The sequence below is a fragment of the Pristis pectinata genome, chromosome 34 (genome assembly GCF_009764475.1).
Source record: "Pristis pectinata isolate sPriPec2 chromosome 34, sPriPec2.1.pri, whole genome shotgun sequence".
Taxonomy (NCBI): Eukaryota; Metazoa; Chordata; class Chondrichthyes; order Rhinopristiformes; family Pristidae; genus Pristis; species Pristis pectinata.
In genome coordinates, this window is record NC_067438.1 from 6,649,626 (window position 1) to 6,670,350 (window position 20,725).

A 20,725-nucleotide genomic window follows, 5' to 3' on the forward strand; every position below is an offset into this window, starting at 1 on the left:
CCCCACCTAAACCTTTTGCACTAAGGAAGTGCCAATCAATATTAGGGTAGTTGAAGTCACCCATGACAACCAACCAGTTATTTTTGCACCTTTCCAAAATCTGCCTACTTATCTGCTCCTCAGTGTCCTGGTGGCCTACAGAATACTCCCGATAGAGTGATTACTATCCGATTAGCAATGCCACTCTTTCTCCCCCCCCCCCCACCTTTTAACTCCCTCCCTATCCCTTTTGAAACATCTAAACCCCACAATATGGTGGGCTGAAGGGCCTGTATTGTGCTGTATTGTTCTATGGTTCTAAGCAACCAATCCTGCCCTGGAGGTAGCCAAGTCTCTGTAACAGCCACAACATCATAATATTTGACATCTGAACCCTAGGAGTAAGATACTGGCTGGCTACTCTATCTATGCCTCTCATAATTTAATAATCTTCTGTCAGATCTCCCCTCAGCTTCTGCCACTCCAGAGAAAACAACCCAAGTTTGTCCACATGCCCTCTAATCCAGGCAACATCCTGGATTTTGCAGGGTCATCTGGATCTTGCAGGTTCATTACACTGGAGATGGGGATGTTTGAGACCAAGCAGAGCTTTGAAAGCAAGGGTAAGAAACTTTAAGTTGAGGCACTGCTTATTCAGGAGCTGGTGTCAGTGAGCACAGGGATGATGGGCAAAAGATGCAATGCACGAATTAAGACATTTTAGATGACCCCAGGTTTAAAAGGCCCAGCCAAGACTGGACTGTGGAAGTTGAGACAGGGAGTAATAGTCTAAAACCCTTGCACCCAAAAATACTCAACTCCACCAACAAAAATTATTCAAAGATGTCAGAGGCTTGGTATTAATTTTATTTATAGATTCTTTTCCCATATATATTAGAACTATATACAGTCAAATTATGGAGCTGTTTATACAATCAGTTCACAATGACACATGCATCCATGAAGAACACAAAGCACTTTTCAAAGAAGCAAACAAGCATCACGCTTGCAAGAATTTCAGCTGCCAGCCCCCATCTCCCATCAAGCCCAGGTGGCATATTCACTGGTACTGGGCACACTGCATCTTCTGAGTGGGTTTGCGATCGAGGCCACTTCAATCCCTTATAAATATCACCAACATTGCCCATTCTTGGAGCTTGGTACCACCACTGGCACCTTGTCCATACAGCTTTGGAATGGCTGCTGATGCCAATAGTTAAATGTACTGACAAATATTCGACTGTTTCAGAGGAGATGCTGGCCAGGTGACTTCTCAATTGCAATGTTTATTAAAATGGTGGAGAGACGTGTCAGAACAAATTAGGTAGAAATTCTTCTCAGGGGACCAGCGAAGTACAGTGGCAGGTAGACAGCCAGTTCTGCGGGGCACAATATTCAGGGCAATGTCAGTGGGACTGAATATAGGTCAAGGCGTATAAAGAACAGTTCTACCTCAAAATCTGTCAACAAAGTACAGAGCTCACCCAAGTGAATTCTCAGAAACCCATCTTTTCTTTTAAGCCTGTCAGCATTTACTGATTTGCTTTTCTTTCTCCATCACTTATGTTGTTCCTTTGTGAATTATCAGTTCAAATAATCTCAGGGCTTGTGTTCATTAAAGTGGTGCCATTACAAACCATCACATTGCACATTACAAACCAGCCTTACTTGTGAGAAACAGCCAAAACCTTACAAAAGGCCACAGGCCAGAAATGCTGAACTGATTCACTCTCCACTATTGCTGCTCGACTGGCTCAGTATTTCTAGTACTTGGGTTTTTATTTCAGATTTCCAGCATCTGCAAGTTATGCTTCTAGGCATTTGAAACATTTTTCATAGAATGTACCAAAAAACAAATCAATCACTGGGATTAAATACAACCTGTCAGTGCAACCAGCTGGAAAAAAATATCATAATGTGCTTTGATTTAACACCATTATTTACGTGAAAACAGGAGATAACATGTCTAACATTTACATCTGGTCACTTAAAGATCCAGATCCAATTTCCTCTGATATTTGATGCCCTCCCCAATCCCATCCTATCCAAATATCTTGCTACACATTGGCCTTGATTATGTCAACTCCACATGTGGCTCCTCCAAATCAAATCATTTATTTAAAAAAAAGACAGGATAATTCCACTGGACAGTGCTGTTGGGTTGTGAGCTGCAGTGGGAGCAACTTCACTACATGGACGGCAACAGTTTGACAAAGCAGGTCACCACCACAGCTGTTCCAGGACAACTGGGAATGGTTGATCTACATTCAGTTTGGCTGCACCACCCCATGGGCCAACCAAAAATTAAGATTAAGGAACAACTGCCCTGTGAGTTGTTAGTCAAGATTTGCCCTGGTTTGATAGTCACAGCAGAAATATAATCAAGTGACCGACAACAGCGTTCTGGAGGAAGGCTGGTGAAGAAGCAATGTATTCCAGGTAATAGTAGCAACAGAGAAATAACAAGGTAAAGTGAAACCAGTGAAGGAAAACCCTTCATGGGGATTCAACAATCACACGCCGTATTTTTGGATGTTAAGGGAATCAAAGGATATGGAATTAGTATTGGGAAAAGCCACCAAAGATTAGACATGATCTTATTGAATGGGAGCCAAGCAAGAGGAACTAACTCCTGCCTCTTATTTTTGTTGGTGGGCAAATCTGGAACTAAATTGTTGGAGATAAATTTCCTCTCAGAAGATAATTTGGAAATGTCTATGCCAGAGAGCTTTGGATGCCAACTCATTGAGGGAGACTCTGGGGGAATCAGGGACCGTAGGAGTCAGGAGTGCATTATGTTCTTGTCACCAAGTTCCCCTCCTTGGGTCACATATAATCCAGACTTGAACGTTAACTTAGTTTCTTCTTGCTGATGACTGTGAACCCACTAGAACACCCTACCTACAACCAACACAGTAGGTCACTAGGTGGTTAGAAGAGTCCTACTTAACCAGAATTCCCAGTGCCGTTCTCTAACCTCTACTCGGTAGTAACAACCATGGGTGAAAGACAGCGTCAGATGTCTGAAGGATCTGATGGGCTCAGTTACGTCCTCATCCCTCTCTACCCACAGTCTGCATGGAGTGTTTTAGGACACAGCACAGCCTTCCATAATACAATGAGCACAGTCCACCGACTGCTGAAGGACAAGAGTTCAAAACTGCAAAATCCTTCATCAGAACTTATTCCACACTATAGAGTCACACAGCCAAAGCACACAGAATAAGTGATGAATATCTGAATCTGCTACTTATTTCCATCTTTTTCGTCTTTAGAACTTTGGACACTGGTGGATTTCGCTTCAAGGTCTCACAGATCCAGAAGGCAGCCGATACAGTGGCACAGTGATGCTGTCTGCATCAGGGAACAGCTGGCATTGTACTCAGAACTATCAGAGCACAATAAACAAATCTCATTCACTCTCTTGACCTTCCTGCCACTCATCTACAATGTGCCATAACACCAGTATCTCCAGAGACAGCTCAAACTCTGGCTCACTTTGAAAGGTTTTAAAATGACACCGCTCTTTCAAATCCTTCACCATTGACAAGTGCCAGACATTCCCTTCACAATTTGGTCAATTTATACAATTATTCCAAGAGGTAAAATACAATGAAGCAGCAGGGCTAGGAAATGACTATTTCTCCATTTCTTTCCAGGACATCCCAAAGCAATGAGGTGCTTTTGAAGTGTAGTCTCCATAATGAAGCCAAACACAGCAAACGAGAAACATCAACACAGGTGTACCAATAAAGCTCCACTCTCTCCCTTAAACAGTTCCACGGGATCTTTATCATTCACTAGAACAAACAAATTAACATTTCATCCAAAGGACACCAACTATCAGCAGAGCAATGCTACGACTCTACTCTGCAGTGTTGAAGGCAGATTGTGCTTGAGTACTGGTACCACAGAACAAGGTGACAAGTTAAAGCCACTAAGCAAAGTAAAATCTTTGCCAGTCAAACCCTTACTGATGAAGTTTTGATATTTTTCTTATTCTCAAGCACTGAACCTCACAAAGCACTATTGGGAGAGTGGGGTGGGGTTGGGAGAGGGGACCTGGACATATTCAGCAAATCAGGAGCATCTCGGACAGAAGGAGTTGGTGGTTCAGATGGGTGGGCTTTCATAACACTTGGTGGAGGGAGGGGAGAAGGGGAAAAAAGAAAAATCACAAGCCAGTTTCTCTCAGCTTCATTTGGGACAATCCGACGATTTCAGGAACTGGAGTCACCAGCCCGAAACACCAACTCTCCTTTCTCTCACTACTGATGCTGCTCAACTCACTGAACGTTTCCAGGAATTCCCATTCACGTTTCAGATTTCCACAGTATTTTGCCTCTGCAGTAGGTCTGAGAGTGAATAAAATGAATAAATTCCCCAATATTTATCCATCTTACTAAGGGAAGTGGGCACATAGGAGAAATGGTAACAGCAAAACTTACACAGATTGGGGCAAAATTTCCAGTTCTTGTATCCAGCAAATACAGGAACCTCGGCACACATTCCGTTATTTTTTTGTGAACTTGCGTCATGGTGAGTGTCAGCTCACTGAGTCTGCACTGACCACCAGGCACCCATTTACAATAATTCCCACCAACCAATTCATCTCTCCTCCGCCCACCCCACTAAAATTCTACCACTCAACCACACACTGGGGACAATTTACAGCAGCCACCCAGCTCACCCATCCGCATGTCTTTGGGATGTGGGTGCAAACCCACACAGCCACAAATACGTGTGAACTGCACGTGGACAGCACCAGGAGGTCGGGATTGAACCCAGGTCTCTGGAGCTGGGAGGTAGTGGCTCTCCCTGTGCCACCCTGACACCCCTTGGTTTTTAATCGCAGTTGTTAGCGTACCTTTCTATTCCCTTTTCTCTCGTGTACTTGTTTCCTTTTGGGAACATTCAAACAACTTGAGCCAACCGATTCAAGGGTAAAAGAGGAAAGAACGCTGCCATGTGGGGAGCATCTAAAGCCGGGTGTTCTAAATGAGCCAACACTCCAATACGGTACTGGGCGAGTGCTGCACTGGCTGAGGCGCTGTCCTTTGAATACATGATAACTGAAGGATGCAAACAGATCGCGTGGCATTATCTCCAAGAAAAGTAGGGCCAATTCCTCTGGTGCCCCAGCTACTGTTTATCCCACAGCCAACCGACATCACACTACAAACAGGGTCACTGTTTGTGAAATCCACTGCATCTATTGGGTTGTAGTGACAGTTCATTAAGCACTCATCCAGGTGTTTCCTTATCATTGCCAGGCAGCAAGGTCCAGACACCCGTCACTCTTTGGGTAACGTACGCTTTCCTCAGCACTCCTCTAACCCTTAACGCCTGTGACATTATGGAGTCCTACGGCTCGGAAGCAGGCCCCTCAGACCACCGCACTGACCAACTCACTCACTACTCAGCCCATTTCATTCTCCGTACATTCCCATCAATTCCACTCTCCTACGCACTCGGGGAAACTTACAGCAGCCAACTCGCCTTCCAATCAGCAAGTCCTTGGGATGTGGGAGGAAACCGGAGCACCCCTGGGGCAAACTCACGCCGTCACAGGGGGATCATGCAAACTCCACACGCCGACAGCAGCCAAGGCCAGGATCAAATGCAGGTTTCCGAAAGCTATGAGGCAGCAGCTTTACCACCTATGACACCGTAACGATGAATGGGTGACATCAAGTGTAGGTTACTGGACGCAACCCAACAAGCTCTAACAACTGGGGGAAAAACCCACCCCATAGAGGTCACCCAGTGCGCGTGGAAAACAAAAACAATGGCATTTTACCTCACTGCAGCCTGCAATTGTTGGGCAGAAATTTATACAAGGACGTAAAGTAATTTGGTCATACAAAGGACTATTATCAACATGTGGTCTGACACACCCCTCACCCATCAGATTGGAGTCTTTTCAGCCAAAAGTTCTCTCCACCGGGTTAGATTCAGTACAAACATGGTACAGAGCACGTGATACGGACGGAAGGGATTTCCAAATGCCCCAAGTCGTGGGAGCAACAGAAGAAGCCCGGAGGTGTGAGGTGTCGGTGTTGTCACAGTGAGCTCTGCGTGGATGTATTTCTGACAGTGCAGACTGTGCTCTTCACCTCCTTACCCCACCCCCAACACCGCCCCCCCAGCACGCTCAGCATTGTTTCTGCCCCACTTTGTCAGCAAGCTGAGCAAAGAGGAAGTTCAATGCCGGGCGGTGTTCCTCCAGTCCCAGGGCAACCAGGGCTCCAATCAGCAGTCTCTTCACCTTGGCAATGGGGGGCTGGGTCGGAATCATCTGTGGAGAGGGGGAGACAAGACATCAGGGTCACAGCAAGTCATTTATTGTCTTCATTTGAAATCAATACATGAAGTGGCAACACACATAGACAGAGCGCGTGGTATGCTTGCGCTCACTGGCCAAGGCTTTGAGCATAGGAGCTGGGACGTCATGTTAAAGTTGGACAAATCCTTGGTTAAGCCGCAACAATCTGTTGGAGGAACTTAGTGGGTCGAGCAGCATCTGTGGGAGGAGAAGGATCGTCAACATTTCAGGTCAAAACTTTGCATCAGGGTTTCAACCCGAAATGTCGACAATTTCTTCTCTTCCCCAGCACCCCACCCCCACAGATGCTGCTCGACCCGCTGAGTTCCTCCAGCAGGTTGTTTGTTGATCCAGATTCCAGCATCTGCAGTCTCGTGTCCCTGTTGGTTAAGCTGCACTTGGAATATTGCGTGTGGTTCTGGTCACCACTCTATAGGAAGGATGTGATTCAACTAGAGAGGGTTCAGAAAAGGTTCACAGGAATGTTTCCCAGACTGGAGGGCTTGAGTTATAAGGAGAGGCTGGTACTTTTTTTTCCCCTGAAGCATGGGAGGCAGAGGGGTGACCTGACAGAGGTTTATAAAATCATGAGGGGCATAGATAACGTGGATGGCCACAGTCTTTTTCCCAGGGTAGGGGTCTAAGACAAGAGGGTATAGGTTTAAGTTGAGAGGGGAAAGATTTAAAGGGGACTTGAAGGGAAAGATGTTCCACACAGAGGGTGGTGGGTATGTGGAATGAGCTGCCAGAGGTGGTGGCAGGGGAAGGTACAACTACATTGTTCAAGAGATATTTGGACAGGTACATAGATAAGAAACGTGGGCAAATGGGATGTGTCTAAATAGACATCTTGGTTGGCATGGACGAGTTGGACCAAAGGGCCTGTTTCCTGCTGTATAGCTCTATAATCTATAAACTGATATTAGCAGCATCACATTGCAAAAAGAGACACCAAGAATGCAAGTGGTTCAGGAACAGTCAAATGTGTGGTGCTGAATCATCTTTTCCCACTTAACTCCCTCATGCTGACTAGGTTCCATAAGCATCCTTCAAATACAATTCTCAAAAAGTACAAAACAAAAACGCAGAACCTGAAATCTGAAATAAAAAAAAACAGGGAGCACCATCTGTTCCTGTACATCTTAAATATAATCCACACAACCATGCATCTGAACTGTTTTGCAGTCCAGCAGGCTCCATAGAAGGGGACACAAGGTGGAGAAGTTACTTGGAAGAGGTGCTGGCAGGGAAGAAGGTGGGCACATTTTTACCTCTGGAGCTTAAATGAAGCAGAGCATGGAGGACAGACCATTAACCCAAATAATCCACACCAAGTATTTAAGCTACAATTAAGTCTTCTCCTGTTCTTCTTTATCTAATTCCATTGGCATATCCCTCTATTCTGTTTATCAGCCAGACAGTCTTTCCTCAAGTATCTCGATGCTATGTGTCTCAACCATACGCTGTGAAGGACGTTCTACATTCTCATCAGCTTCTTAATTTCTTCTAGGGTTTTATGAAGTGTCCATCCTTGGGGTGCTTTCCCCACCATGCTGAATCCACAACTCAAAAGTAACAGGGTAGCCAAAGGCACAAGCTAATCGAGTTATCTGCTCCCAAAGCACTGGCGTCAACAGTTTCTTTACGAGTTTATGGATGGGCAGAAATTCCAACTCTAGGATTCTAACGAAAAGACAGCATACTTGCAGTAGCGCTCAAGACAATCAGTGTTACCTCTCCGACTCACCTTGCTGACTTTGTGCCGGTGAACAAGTCCATCAGGGCCCAGGTAAAAGATAGAATATGCATCATAGGTTCTGGGAGAGGCAGAAAAATAATTATACGTTACAACTTCCAGGTAAAACTCAAAATGTGCCAGTTTCCTCCCATATCCCAAAAACGTTTGGGTTGGTAGGTTAATCGGCCACTATAAACTGTTCTGAGTGCGTAGACGGGTGGTGGAATCCGGAGGAGGGTTTAAGGGGAATGTGGGGAGAACAGTATAGGTTAGTGCAGGATGAGTACGTGAATGGGTGCTTGGTGTGGACTCGGTGGCTCAAAGGGCCCCATTTGCATGCTGCATCTCTCTAGGACCGTGTCTTCTCACCTATATAGTTCAGTCTTGTCCTTCTTGTAAAACCTCAGTATCAGTACGTGGAGTGGGATGCCCGTCACCCGCCAGCGCACTTGGACCGTCCAGTCCTCCAGATGCTGCGTCATCTTCATCACCTCCATCTGAAGGTCGGCACAGTAATTCCAGGCAATGAATCGAGACAACGTCACCAGTACCCGATAGATGCTTCGGCCCCTACAGGATTAAAAGCAAACCACAATTAAAATAAGGAACATGAGCAGAGGCACAGCATGAAGCAGCCTCAAACTCCTTTGCTTTTTACTTCATACCTGGCCTTCAGAATCAAATCCCATTTTCACCGTCAAAAGTCTATCAACATCAATCTTGAATCCATCAGCCAACTGCACATCCACAACCACTGGGGTAAAATTTCCTGGACTGACAACCCATAGTGACCCAAGATACTTCTCTCATCTCAGTCTAATGGTCAAACCTTTATTCTAAAGATATTTGATCTCAGCTTCCAGATGGTTTGAAGCCATGGGTGGCATTCTTATTTCTTATAGATAGGAGTAAGGCCAAATGCAAATTTACTTGGTCATTGTGAACAGGAATGGTTCAACACAATGTAATGATTTTGTAACAATTTGTATTACTATCCTCTTTTTCTCTTAAAGATATTAGTAAGATTAACACAAAGGTCAACCCAAACATACCATGCAGCTTTGGAAGAAGAACAGAAATAAAAAGAGCCAAAAGTTTTCTAAACCATTAGAAGCCAAAATGGGCTTTTCCACCTCTGGAAAGGGCTGAATTTGTTGTTCATTCTCAATGTGTCCTCAAGCAGTGATGGGGGAATGTGCCCCCACAATGAAATCCCAACAATTAGAGCTGTTTCCCCCATTGAAATTTATAGAAGGATGACAGATAAACCATTACCTTAACCCAGACTGGTTTGTGTGGTTCCAGGCATCAATGCGATTCACCCTTAACTGCATTGTCGGTTCAGGTAAATGATGGACCAGACAGATTTATAAAAGGACAGTACAACGCTGGTCACCATTACTGAAATAAGTGTCAAATTCCAGATTTACACAGGTGACTGATTTGCCAGAAGTACTTAGCTGCCCACAAGTGTAGGGGCAGGCAAGGTAGTGTAGGGGTTAGCGTAACGTTTTACAGCGCCAGCAACCCAGGTTCAATTCCGGCCACTATCTGTAAGGAGGTCATACATTCTTCCCATGACTGCGTGGGTTTCCTCCAGGTGCTCCGGTTTCCTTCCACATTCCAAAGACGTACGGGTTAGGAAGTTGTGGGCATGCTATGTTGGCGCCGGAAGCGTGGCGACACTTGTGGGCTGCCCACAGAACACTCTATGCAAAATGATGCATTTCACTGTGTGTTTCAATGTACATGTGACTAATAAAAATATATTATCTTAAAAAAAATGAGGACAGCATTCTCCTCCCTCGCACCACACCCCTACACCACAAAGAGGGCTGTGGGCTCAGGGCCCAGCCCACAGTATGGAAGTGCATAATCTTGGTTCACACTCCAGTACTGACGGTGCCGAATTTCAGATGAAATGTTAGAGGCTTTATATGCCTTCTTCTATGTTTTTTAAAAAAAATGCACAGCACTTTTTTTTGTTTAGATACATAAAGGACTAAGGGAGTTATACTTAGTGCCTTGACCAATATCAGTTCAACTAAGAACCTGGTCATTTATGACATCGCTATGTACAGCTGCCATGTTTTATACAACAAAATGACAGCCACGCTTCAAAAGTGGCTGGAATTGGATTTCATATCCCAAGGTTGTGGGAAGAGCTGTATAAATGCATCTTTTTTTCTTCAGAATGTTCCAAATGAAATATGATACACAGTGTGTTATTTGCAGAACACTTAACAGAAGAACATGTCCAAAATGTGTGGCATCAGGGGTGAAGAATCTTCCCAAGACAATAGATTACTTGTTCAGTAATAATCCTTGAAAAACTCTGCTACGTTACTTCTAATCTGCAGTCATCACACCAACCTTTTCAGTGAATCAACATCTACAATTTTAAAATTTTTGGACACTCAGGTAAGGAGTACAAATTTGGCTTAAAAAATGTGCTGTTTTTCCCCAAACTATCATATACTTCAAGTCATCAGGGAAAACTATTTGCACAATTAAAAATATAAAAGCACTTCAATCAGGCAGTGTAATTATTGACTTGCATTGAACGTTCTTTATGCATATAAAATTGGTAATCTAGTGCAGTTAAAATGACTTTCGTAGACAAAAAGCATTTATAGAAACAACATCAGGGTCTCCCAACAATTAAACAAAAAAAATCCCTGCAAGTTTCTAAAGTTGTGGAACCTTTTATTAATTTCCATTGGTGTAGATACTCAAATTTGTAAAAGCATTTTAAATAGACCCTTGCGCCTAGGAAATTTTTTCAAGGATTATATTTGACCCTTCAACTTAATGTGCACAATTCACAAGGATTTACTGCCATCGTTTGTCAGCTGAGATTATGGGGTGGGTGAAAGAGTCAATTTAAGACAATCATTATTAAATACAGAAGTTGGTTATAGTTCAACATTTCCACACCTTCCCCCCCCCCCCCCACACCAAAAATCTTTAATGTTGACAGCTATTCAGAAACGTGAATATCTTGGCCCATTACACGTCACACACATTTAGTCAGCTTTGCATCAACCCTTGGCAAGGCATCTCAGTATAATTGCAAATTAGCAGATTTGCCTGCAGTTGCATGTTTCACCACTAGATGGTACCTCAAAACCAAATTCAACAGAGAACTTTGCACTCAATTCTCTACTAGTCTGGGATTTTGCAATGACTCTACATTTCCACTTTTCCTGTATTTAAAGAAATGATTGTGAAATAATTTCTTGAAAATGGCCTCATTAAACTTTTCGCAATGATTTAAAGAAAAAGAAAGTAGAAGGATATGCTGGAGATACTCAGGCCAGGTAGCATCTGTGGAGAAACAGTTTCAGGCCAATAACCTTTCATCAGAACTGAAAAGTTAGAAAACAGACAAGTGCAGAGAAAGGCCAATAACCTTTCATCAGAACTGAAAAGTTAGAAAACAGACAAGTGCAGAGAAAGGAGAGAATGAGGGGAACGTGTGTGTTGGGGCTTAGAGGCACTGAATGGTGGGGAGACACGAGACTGCAGATGATGGGATCAGGAGCAAGAACAAGCTGATACAGGAGCTCAGAAGGTCAGGCAGCATCTGTGGAGGGAAAAGGATAGTTGACGTTGGGTCAAGATGCTGCATCAGTAAAGAGAGTGTAAAGGGGAGGTAGCAAGTATAAAGAGGTGAGGGGAAGGGGCGAGGCAGGAGCTGGCAAGCGATAGGTGGATCCAGGTGAGGAGGGGTTGATGGACACATGGGGCCAGGTGGGGAAGGGAGGAGTAGCGATAAAGCTATAGGTGCTGGGAGGTGAAAGGTGGAGGCAGCAAAGGGCTCCAGTTAATGGGAACTGATAAGAATGGATGAGAGGAAGCAGATAAGGCAGGAGTGGTGAACAGATGGTGCCAGTAGGTGGAGGGGATAAGGGACCAGGTGGATGGAGTGTGTGGCAGGAAGACAGATGGAACAAGGTGGGGGAGGGGCAAGTAATTGGGTAACAGGGGGCTCAGTGGTGGGGGAGGAAGAGGTTGGAAAGAGGATGATGTGAGAGAGGATCTGGGTGGATCAGAAGGAAAGGTAAAGGGACACGGATGAAATTAGAGAATTCAATGACCATACCATTGGGTTGTAGACTACCCGGCTGGAATATGAAGTGCAGTTCCTCTAGTTTGCATTTAAGATAAGATATCCTTATTGGTCACATGTACATCGAAACACACAGTGAAATGCACCTTTTGTGTAGAATGTGCTGGGGGGGCAGCCCGCAAGTGTCGCCACACTTCCGGCGCCAACATAGCATGCCCACAGCTCCTAACCCGTACGTCTTTGGAACGTGGGAGGAAACCGGAGCACCCGGAGGAAACCCACGCAGACACGGGGAGAACGTACAAACTCCTTACAGACAGCGGCCGAAATCAAACCCGAGTCGCTGGCGCCGTAATAGTGTTACACTAACCGCTACACTACCGTGCCTGTGTTCACCCATTTGGCCTCACCCTGGCAGTGAAGGTGGCCAAGGACAGACAGGCGGGTGTGGGAATAGGGGAGGGGAGGGCATCCGGAGCTCAAGGTGGCCATCTGTGCTTGGTCTTGCTGCCGAATGACACAAATTGTGCCGATGCTTACAGACAGAGGGTGGTAAAGATGTTAATCACAGCCAATCTGCCTGGAAGAGGAATAAACGGAAGATGATAGGGTAGATAGCCAGAGGCCATTTTCCCATGTCTAAAACTAGAGGGCACAGGTTTAAGGTGAGGAGGAGGAGGTTTAAAGGGGATCTGAAGAGTAACTGTTTCCACCCCATACAGAGTAGATGGGATCTGGAATGATCTGCCAGCAGAGGTGGTGGTGGTGAAAATACTTAAGATGCATCTTTATGCCCTGTTCATTCAGGTACCTGTACAGGGTTGCAGAAATAATGCAGGCAAGTGGGATTAGTATAGACAGACATGATGGTTGGCCCAGACGTGTTGGGCTGAAGGACCCGTCCAACCCAATGATTCCACGATGGACGAAAGAGGGAACTAAAACAGGCGGGTACTCACTGTATCTTGATCCGCGGAAATGCGCTGATGAATTCCACGTCCCTGGAGTACATCTCATAATCGTGCGGCTTCAGGAAGAAGTTCGGCAACTGGAAGCGCGAGAGAGCAAAAAGAAAAAAATAATGGTCAGCAGTTTCACACAATCGATTGACAAAATAAGGCAGAGCTTTTGTTATAACTGTGCAGTTAGCAGCAAGAGTTGGGAGACTATAAGTAGTGCTCCACAATGCCTCTATGGCCAGAGTCTCCAACCACATAATAGTGTTGCAAGGGATCCTTCAGTTCAGGAACTCAGCCAATGACACAAGACTGTACCTTTTTGTGAAATGTATACATATTTTGCTAGTCAAGCAGGCTGGGAATGGTTATTATCCTAAACTTGTTATTACTAATTCAGTACAGTAATAAAAGCTGTAGGAGACAGCAGGGCAGCAGTGGCACAACCAGTGGAGCTGCTGCCTCACAGTTCCAGTGACCCAGGTTCAAACCCAACCTCTGGTGGTGTGTGGAGTTTGCACCTTCTCCCCATGACCACATGGGTTCCCCTAGGTGCTCTAGTTTCCTCCCACATCTCAAAGAAGTGCAGGTTGGTAGGATAATTGGCCCGAGTGCGTGGACAAACAGGGAGATAATGGGAATGCAGGCAGAACAAAATGGACGCTAATGGTCGGCATGGACTCAGTGGACTTTGTTTCCACACTGTAGGATTCCATGTCCAAGCATGTATGATGGGTGCACAGGGCCAGATTAGGAGGTGCAATCAAACACAAGAGATATAGGTAGTAGAGAAACAGATGGGCACAAATAACATGTACAAAGGAGTCAGGGAAACCCAGCAACAGCAAGGAGGGTGGAGGGGAAGGTCAGTATCAATAGAAGCCCAAGCTCTGCTTAGACTGGGGCTAACTAAACAAGATAATTATGTGAAATAGGAGGGAGGTATATCTCACAATTCAAGGAGATGCCTGAGAAGGTTGTGAAAAACAATGATGGTTGTGGCTTTGAGAGCATAGAGGCCATAAACAGGACTAAAAAGGGTACATAAACTGGGGTCTCGAGCTGGCTTGGAAGTGCAAACATACAACCAACATACCAGAGACAGGACCCAGAGTTCAGCTTGATGGATAATGTTGAGAGAGGTTGCAAATGTTTTTCTGTCTGCTGTACTTTAAATTAATTTTATTGCCCACATCACTTTACTGCACGGAGCTAAACAATAGGATGACAGAAAGCAAATTTGTGGTTAGGAAATTTTCAACCATGGATGGGAAAAGGACCCAAGGAAATGGTTGCGATAGCACGGCAGCATAGCGGTTAGCGCAATACTATTTGTCACAAACCAGCAACAAAAGAAACACACTGAGCATGTTTCAGTGTTAAAAACTATTTTATTAATCACTACTATTGATAATACGTAAAATAAAAGTAAAAAAAGTTAGTATGTTAGAATTCAAGAATGTTAAACCTCGAACGTTAACCCCAAAACTAAACTCTTCGTGTGTGTGTGTGTGACAAAGTCCAAAACTCCCAGTTCCTGAATGGTTCTTAAAGTTCAGTTCCGCAAGCCATAAGGTGAAACATGAGCAAGGGCTTCTTCAACAACCACCGTTGTCTGAAGATAAGATGTAGATGTAGAAAAACATAGAGAGAGTACATACGAAATCCAAATGTTCCATGATGGAACCCAAACGACACTTCAGTGTTTACTCGGTAGTGACTTCCTCACCCCGAAAAGCATCCGAACCGTGGTTGTCCACACACAAATACCTGTTTCCTTCTACAGGTCAGCAACAAAGTGAACTCCACCGGATTACTTCCAACTTTTCCATACATGGATTTCAGTGGTAAACACAGTTATTGTTTCTCATCCATCGATAGAGAAAAACAAGCAGGCTGGTGTCTCTCTCCCTTCTCTCTCTCTCTTCTTCTTCTTCTTCTTCTTCTTCAACAACGTCATTACGTCCTTTATCTTCTATTGACGTAAGCACGCCCCACACACACATACACACACACTCTCTATCTTAAAGGGACTTTCACTGAGTCCGTAACACCTCCCACCTAAAAAAAAATTTTCCCAAGAAAATTTTAACCGCGCATACAGTTAGTAATGTTAATAATTATCATGCTACACAACTACAGACTATCAGATTAGTACAGATACATGTTTCCCATTTAACATCGAGAAAGACAATCAGCAATCACATTATCTTTGCCTTTAATGTGAGTTATCATGAGATCAAACTCTTGCAAAATTAAACTCCAGTTTAACAGCCTTCTGTTCTTGTTTTTGACTCGGCTCAGAAACACCAATGGGTTATGATCTGTATACACAGTCAATGGTTTCTGAGCGGTGCAAACATATACACTGAAATGTTGCAAAGCTAAAACAAGCAACAGTAATTCTTTCTCTATGGTGGAATAATTCTTTTGATGCTCATTAAATTTCTTTGAAAAGTAAGCTACAGGATGGTCAATATCATCAAGGTCACCCTTCTGCAACAACACAGCTCCTGCAGCTTCATCACTGGCATCTACTGCTAATGAAAATGGCTTTTCAAAGTCAGGTGTTCTGAGCACAGGATGGTAGCATAAAATGGCTTTCAGCTTCTCAAATGCTTCTTGACAAGAATCTGTCCAAACAAACTTTACTCCCTTCTTCAGAAGATTAGTTAGGGGAAGAGCAATATCAGCAAAATTTTTACAAAATTTTCGATAATATCCAACCATTCCCAAAAATCTTCTAACAGTCCTCGTACCTGTGGGAATAGGGAACTCAGATATTGCTTGAACTTTTGCCTGAACAGGAGCTTGCTTGCCTTGACCTACAACATAACCAAGATACGTCACAGTGGCATGGCCAAATTCACTTTTAGCCAAGTTAACTGTAAGGTTAGCCTTGGAAAGTCTTTCAAACAACCTTTCTAACGCAGAGATGTGATCCTCCCATGTATCATTCCCAGTCACTAAGTCGTCAATGTAGGCATCTGTATGTTTTAACCCATGAATCACTGAATTAATCATTCTTTGAAATGTTGCCAGAGCATTTTTCATTCCAAATGGCAAAACATTGTATTCATACAATCCAGAAGGGGTTACGAAGGCTGAAATTTCCCTTCCTCTATCTGTTAATGGAACACACCAGTACCCTTTTAATAGGTCAATCTTTGTAAGAAATTTTGCCTTTCCCACTCTGTCTATGCAATCATCCACCCTAGGAATAGGGTAAGCATCTGACTTTGTTACAGCATTCACTTTCCTGTAATCTGTGCAAAATCTAACAGTTCCATCAGGTTTAGGTACAATAACACAGGGCGAACTCCAATTTGAAGTAGAATGTCTAATAATATCATTTTCCAACATGTATTTTATTTCCTGATCAACAAGTTTACTTTTTTCCACATTCATTCGATATGGGTGTTGTTTGATTGGTTTTGCATCCCCAACATCAACATCATGGGTAATTATCGATGTTCTGTTTGGAACATCTGGGAACAGATTTTTAAATTTTAAAATTAATTCTCTCATCTGTTGTTTTTGTGAAACTTGTAAATGGTCCAACTTCGTTTCAAGGTTCTCCATGATATTTTGGTTTTTTAGTTTCGATGGAACAATATTTGGTCTAAATTGGCCTTCCTCAACATCAACATCAGGCATTCTAGAAACAACCTTTTCACCATCCACCAAGGCCACAACTGAATCCCTCTCATAATAAGGTTTTAGCATGTTTACGTGACAGAGTTGTGTTTTCTTGCGTCTATCTGGTGTTTTGATTATATGTTAGATCAGTCACTCGAGATTCAATAACATAGGGTCCAGAAAAACGAGCTTGCAAGGGATTATTTTGGCTAGGGAAAAATACCAACACCTTTTGCCCCACTGCGAATGTCCTAGGCCGAGCACGTCTATCAAAATATGTCTTCATTCTTATCTGGCTTGTTTTCAGATTCTCTCTCGCTAGCTGGCAGACTCTCTCCAACCGAGTTTTAAATTTTTGGACATAGTCCAACAGACTCAAGTGAACTTCCTCATTAACCCATTGCTCTCTCAACAACTCCAAAGGTCCTCTCACCCTATGTCCAAACACAAGCTCAAACGGACTAAATCCTATTGACTCCTGGATCGATTCTCTAACGGCAAACAAAAGTAAATGGATACCTTCGTCCCAATCCTTGGTGTTTTCAAAGCAATAAGTCTTCAGCATATTTTTGAGAGTAGAATGAAATCTCTCCAGAGCTCCTTGAGATTCTGGGTGATATGCAGATGATACAATCTGCTTTGCTCCCAGCTCATAGACTATTTGTTGAAAAATTTTTGACATAAAATTACTACCTTGATCAGATTGGATTTCTTTTGGCAAACCAAACAAGGTAAAAAATTTTACAAGAGCCTTTGACACCGTCTTGGCCTTAATATTTCTAAGGGGTATTGCCTCTGGAAATCTAGAAGTGGCACACATGATGGTTAACAAATACTGATTTCCAGTCTTAGACTTTGGTAAGGGGCCAACACAGTCCACAATCACCTTCGAAAAGGGTTCACCAAAAGCAGGAATTGGTTTCAAAGGAGCCACAGGGGGTTTTTGATTTGGTTTACCTACCATCTGACATGTGTGGCAGGTTCGACAAAACATCACCACATCTTTTCTCAAACCAGGCCAATAGAATTGTTTCAAGATCTTCCCTACAGTTTTATTCACACCAAAATGACTACTCAAAGGCATACTATGGGCCAGGTTTAAAATCTCATCCCTATAAACTTTTGGAACAACAACCTGATGAATAACTTCCCATTCCTCAGTAACAGGAACATGAGGAGGTCTCCATTTCCTCATTAACACTCCATTTTTGACATAGTATCCAGTTGGCACTTTTTCAATCTCCTCACATGAGAGAGCTTTTTCTTTCAATTCTGTCAACTCAGGGTCCTTTGTCTGTTCCACCATAAAATCCTTCCTCGACAAAGACAAATCTTTAAATTCAGGCTCACTATAAGGATGTTGATCCTCCAGTGAAGACAGAAAAGTCTCAGATAAGGCATCAAAATTTTCTTCCTGTTTAGGACTGTCACAAGGAACCACATCAGACTGCACCGGACTGTCTGTCTTGGCTAATTCTTTAGCTCTAGCTCGAGTCACCGCACATGATGGGTAAACATCTTGATCATTCTCAGACTCATCAATCCTTGGTTTGGTTGTTAACCGTACCACAGGATCACTTTCTCCATCTGCAAGGTCATTTCCCAATAACAAAGAAACTCCTTCCACTGGCAAACTAGGTCTTATCCCTATCTCGACTGGTCCTTCCACGAACTTTGACTTTAAAATCACCCTGTGAAAAGGGACAGACATGGTCTCACCTGTAACGCCTCGTACTAGATTTACTTCACCAGTGTCACTTTCTTCACCAAAATTTAAAACACTGTCCAGCAAGAGAGATTGACTAGCCCCAGTATCTCTAAGAATTTTCACTGGCACCTGGGGTGACTCATCATTCAGTGAAACAAAACCCTCTGATACATACGAATGGAATTCTTTTCTCACCTCCTCCAACTTTTCCACTTTTCCCTCTTGCAAGGACTGATCTTTAACAGCATCTCCTGAACCTTTTTGATTTTTAATTGCCTGAAAGCAAGCATTGGGCCCAGCTTCCTTCTTTTTCTTCAAAAGGGCACAATTAGATATCACGTGGCCAGGTTTCCTACAGTAATAACAAGTACGCTCAACAGGTTTCTCCAGCCCTGGCTTCTTTTCATCTTTTCCTTTTTGATTACCTCCCAATTTAATCTCTGGTTTACCTGGATTGTCTTTGTAACTCTTTTGAAAGGTTTTAGGTTGTCCCCATTTGGATTTATGGGTTAAAGCATAATCATCTGCCAACCTAGCAGTTTCTTGTAAAGTTTCCACTGCCTTTTCATTTAAATATGTTGTTAATTCAGCTGGAACACATCTTTTAAAGTCTTCCACCAGTATCAATTCTGTCAATTTATCGTAATCCCCATCTACATTTTTAGCCAGGCACCATCGTTCAAAACATATTCTCTTTCCATTGGCAAATTCCATATAAGTCTGATCTGCAGATTTCCTCAAGTCTCTGAATTTTTGTCTATAAGCCTCAGGGACCAATTCATAGGCCTTCAATATAGCTTGTTTTACCTTGGTATAATCAGCTGCATCCTCAACAGACAAAGCAGAATAAGCTTTTTGAGCTTTACCTTTAATCACACTCTGTACCATAAGAGCCCATCCTTTCCTTGGCCAGTTTGAACTCACAGCAACCTTTTCAAAATGTTGGAAATACTGATCAACCTGATCTTCTTCAAACGGAGGGACTAATCGAACCTCCCTGCTGGCTGAAAAACCATCATCAGAATCAGATTCCGAACTCCTACGCTTCATTTGTAACTCATGCTGCCTCTGTTTTTCCTTCTCCTCACTATCCAGCTCCATCCTCTTCAATTCCATCTGCTTCATTGCTAGATCAGCCTCTATCTTCATCTGAGTTAGCTTTTGTTCAGCCTCTAATTTCTTTTCCTCTTGTTCGGCCTCTAATTTCTTTTGTTCTCGTTCAGCCTCTATCTTTAACTGGGTTTGTTCTCGTTCAGCCTCTATCTTTAACTGGGTTTGCTCTCGTTCAGCCTCTATCTTTAACTGGGTTTGCTCTCGTTCAGCCTCTATCTTTGCCAGCTGCACCTGTGCCTCAGAAATTGCTATTTCACTGCCAGGAAACTGTTTTAACACTTCCTTCTCAAACACCTTCTTTTCCACATAATGGCCAGCTATCAGTCTCTGAATATCTGCCTTTCTCATAGACTGCTTTACTTCTGTAAGGTTTAGCCTTGTAGCAATCTTTATCAAATCATCCTTTTTCGCCACCTCCAATCCCTTTTGGGTTGGTGACTCCAAAAATGCCTTAATATCCATTGCTGCTGGTTTCCACACACACAAGCCAATTAAAAAGAATTTATCAGACCTCCCTCAAAAATCTTTGGATTGAATCCCGAACTAATCTCGTCAATCTGGGGTACAATCCCAGACGACACTCGTTAACCTTGGGAACTATCCCGGACGAGCCCCCAATTTTGTCACAAACCAGCAACAAAAGAAACACACTGAGCATGTTTCAGTGTTAAAAACTATTTTATTAATCACTACTATTGATAATACGTAAAATAAAAGTAAAAAAAGTTAGTATGTTAGAATTCAAGAATGTTAAACCTCGAACGTTAACCCCAAAACTAAACTCTTCGTGTGTGTGTGTGTGACAAAGTCCAAAACTCCCAGTTCCTGAATGGTTCTTAAAGTTCAGTTCCGCAAGCCATAAGGTGAAACATGAGCAAGGGCTTCTTCAACAACCACCGTTGTCTGAAGATAAGATGTAGATGTAGAAAAACATAGAGAGAGTACATACGAAATCCAAATGTTCCATGATGGAACCCAAACGACACTTCAGTGTTTACTCGGTAGTGACTTCCTCACCCCGAAAAGCATCCGAACCGTGGTCGTCCACACACAAATACCTGTTTCCTTCTACAGGTCAGCAACAAAGTGAACTCCACCGGATTACTTCCAACTTTTCCATACATGGATTTCAGTGGTAAACACAGTTATTGTTTCTCATCCATCGATAGAGAAAAACAAGCAGGCTGGTGTCTCT

At 43.3% G+C, this 20,725-nt stretch overlaps 1 protein-coding gene across 1 annotated transcript in view; it reads right to left on the minus strand.

The window, feature by feature from the left end:
- Positions 1-837: 837 nt before the first annotated feature.
- Positions 838-20,725, minus strand: part of c34h6orf136 (chromosome 34 C6orf136 homolog) — a 38,491-nt gene continuing 18,603 nt past the window's right edge. Inside the window, exons 4-7 of the mRNA XM_052043806.1 lie at positions 13,074-13,162; positions 8,412-8,612; positions 8,052-8,121; positions 838-6,277 (exon numbers count right to left, since the gene is read on the minus strand). Of these exons, the coding sequence (XP_051899766.1) occupies positions 6,134-6,277; positions 8,052-8,121; positions 8,412-8,612; positions 13,074-13,162 (504 nt within the window). The 3' untranslated portion in view covers positions 838-6,133. The remainder of the gene's footprint in view (positions 6,278-8,051; positions 8,122-8,411; positions 8,613-13,073; positions 13,163-20,725) is intronic.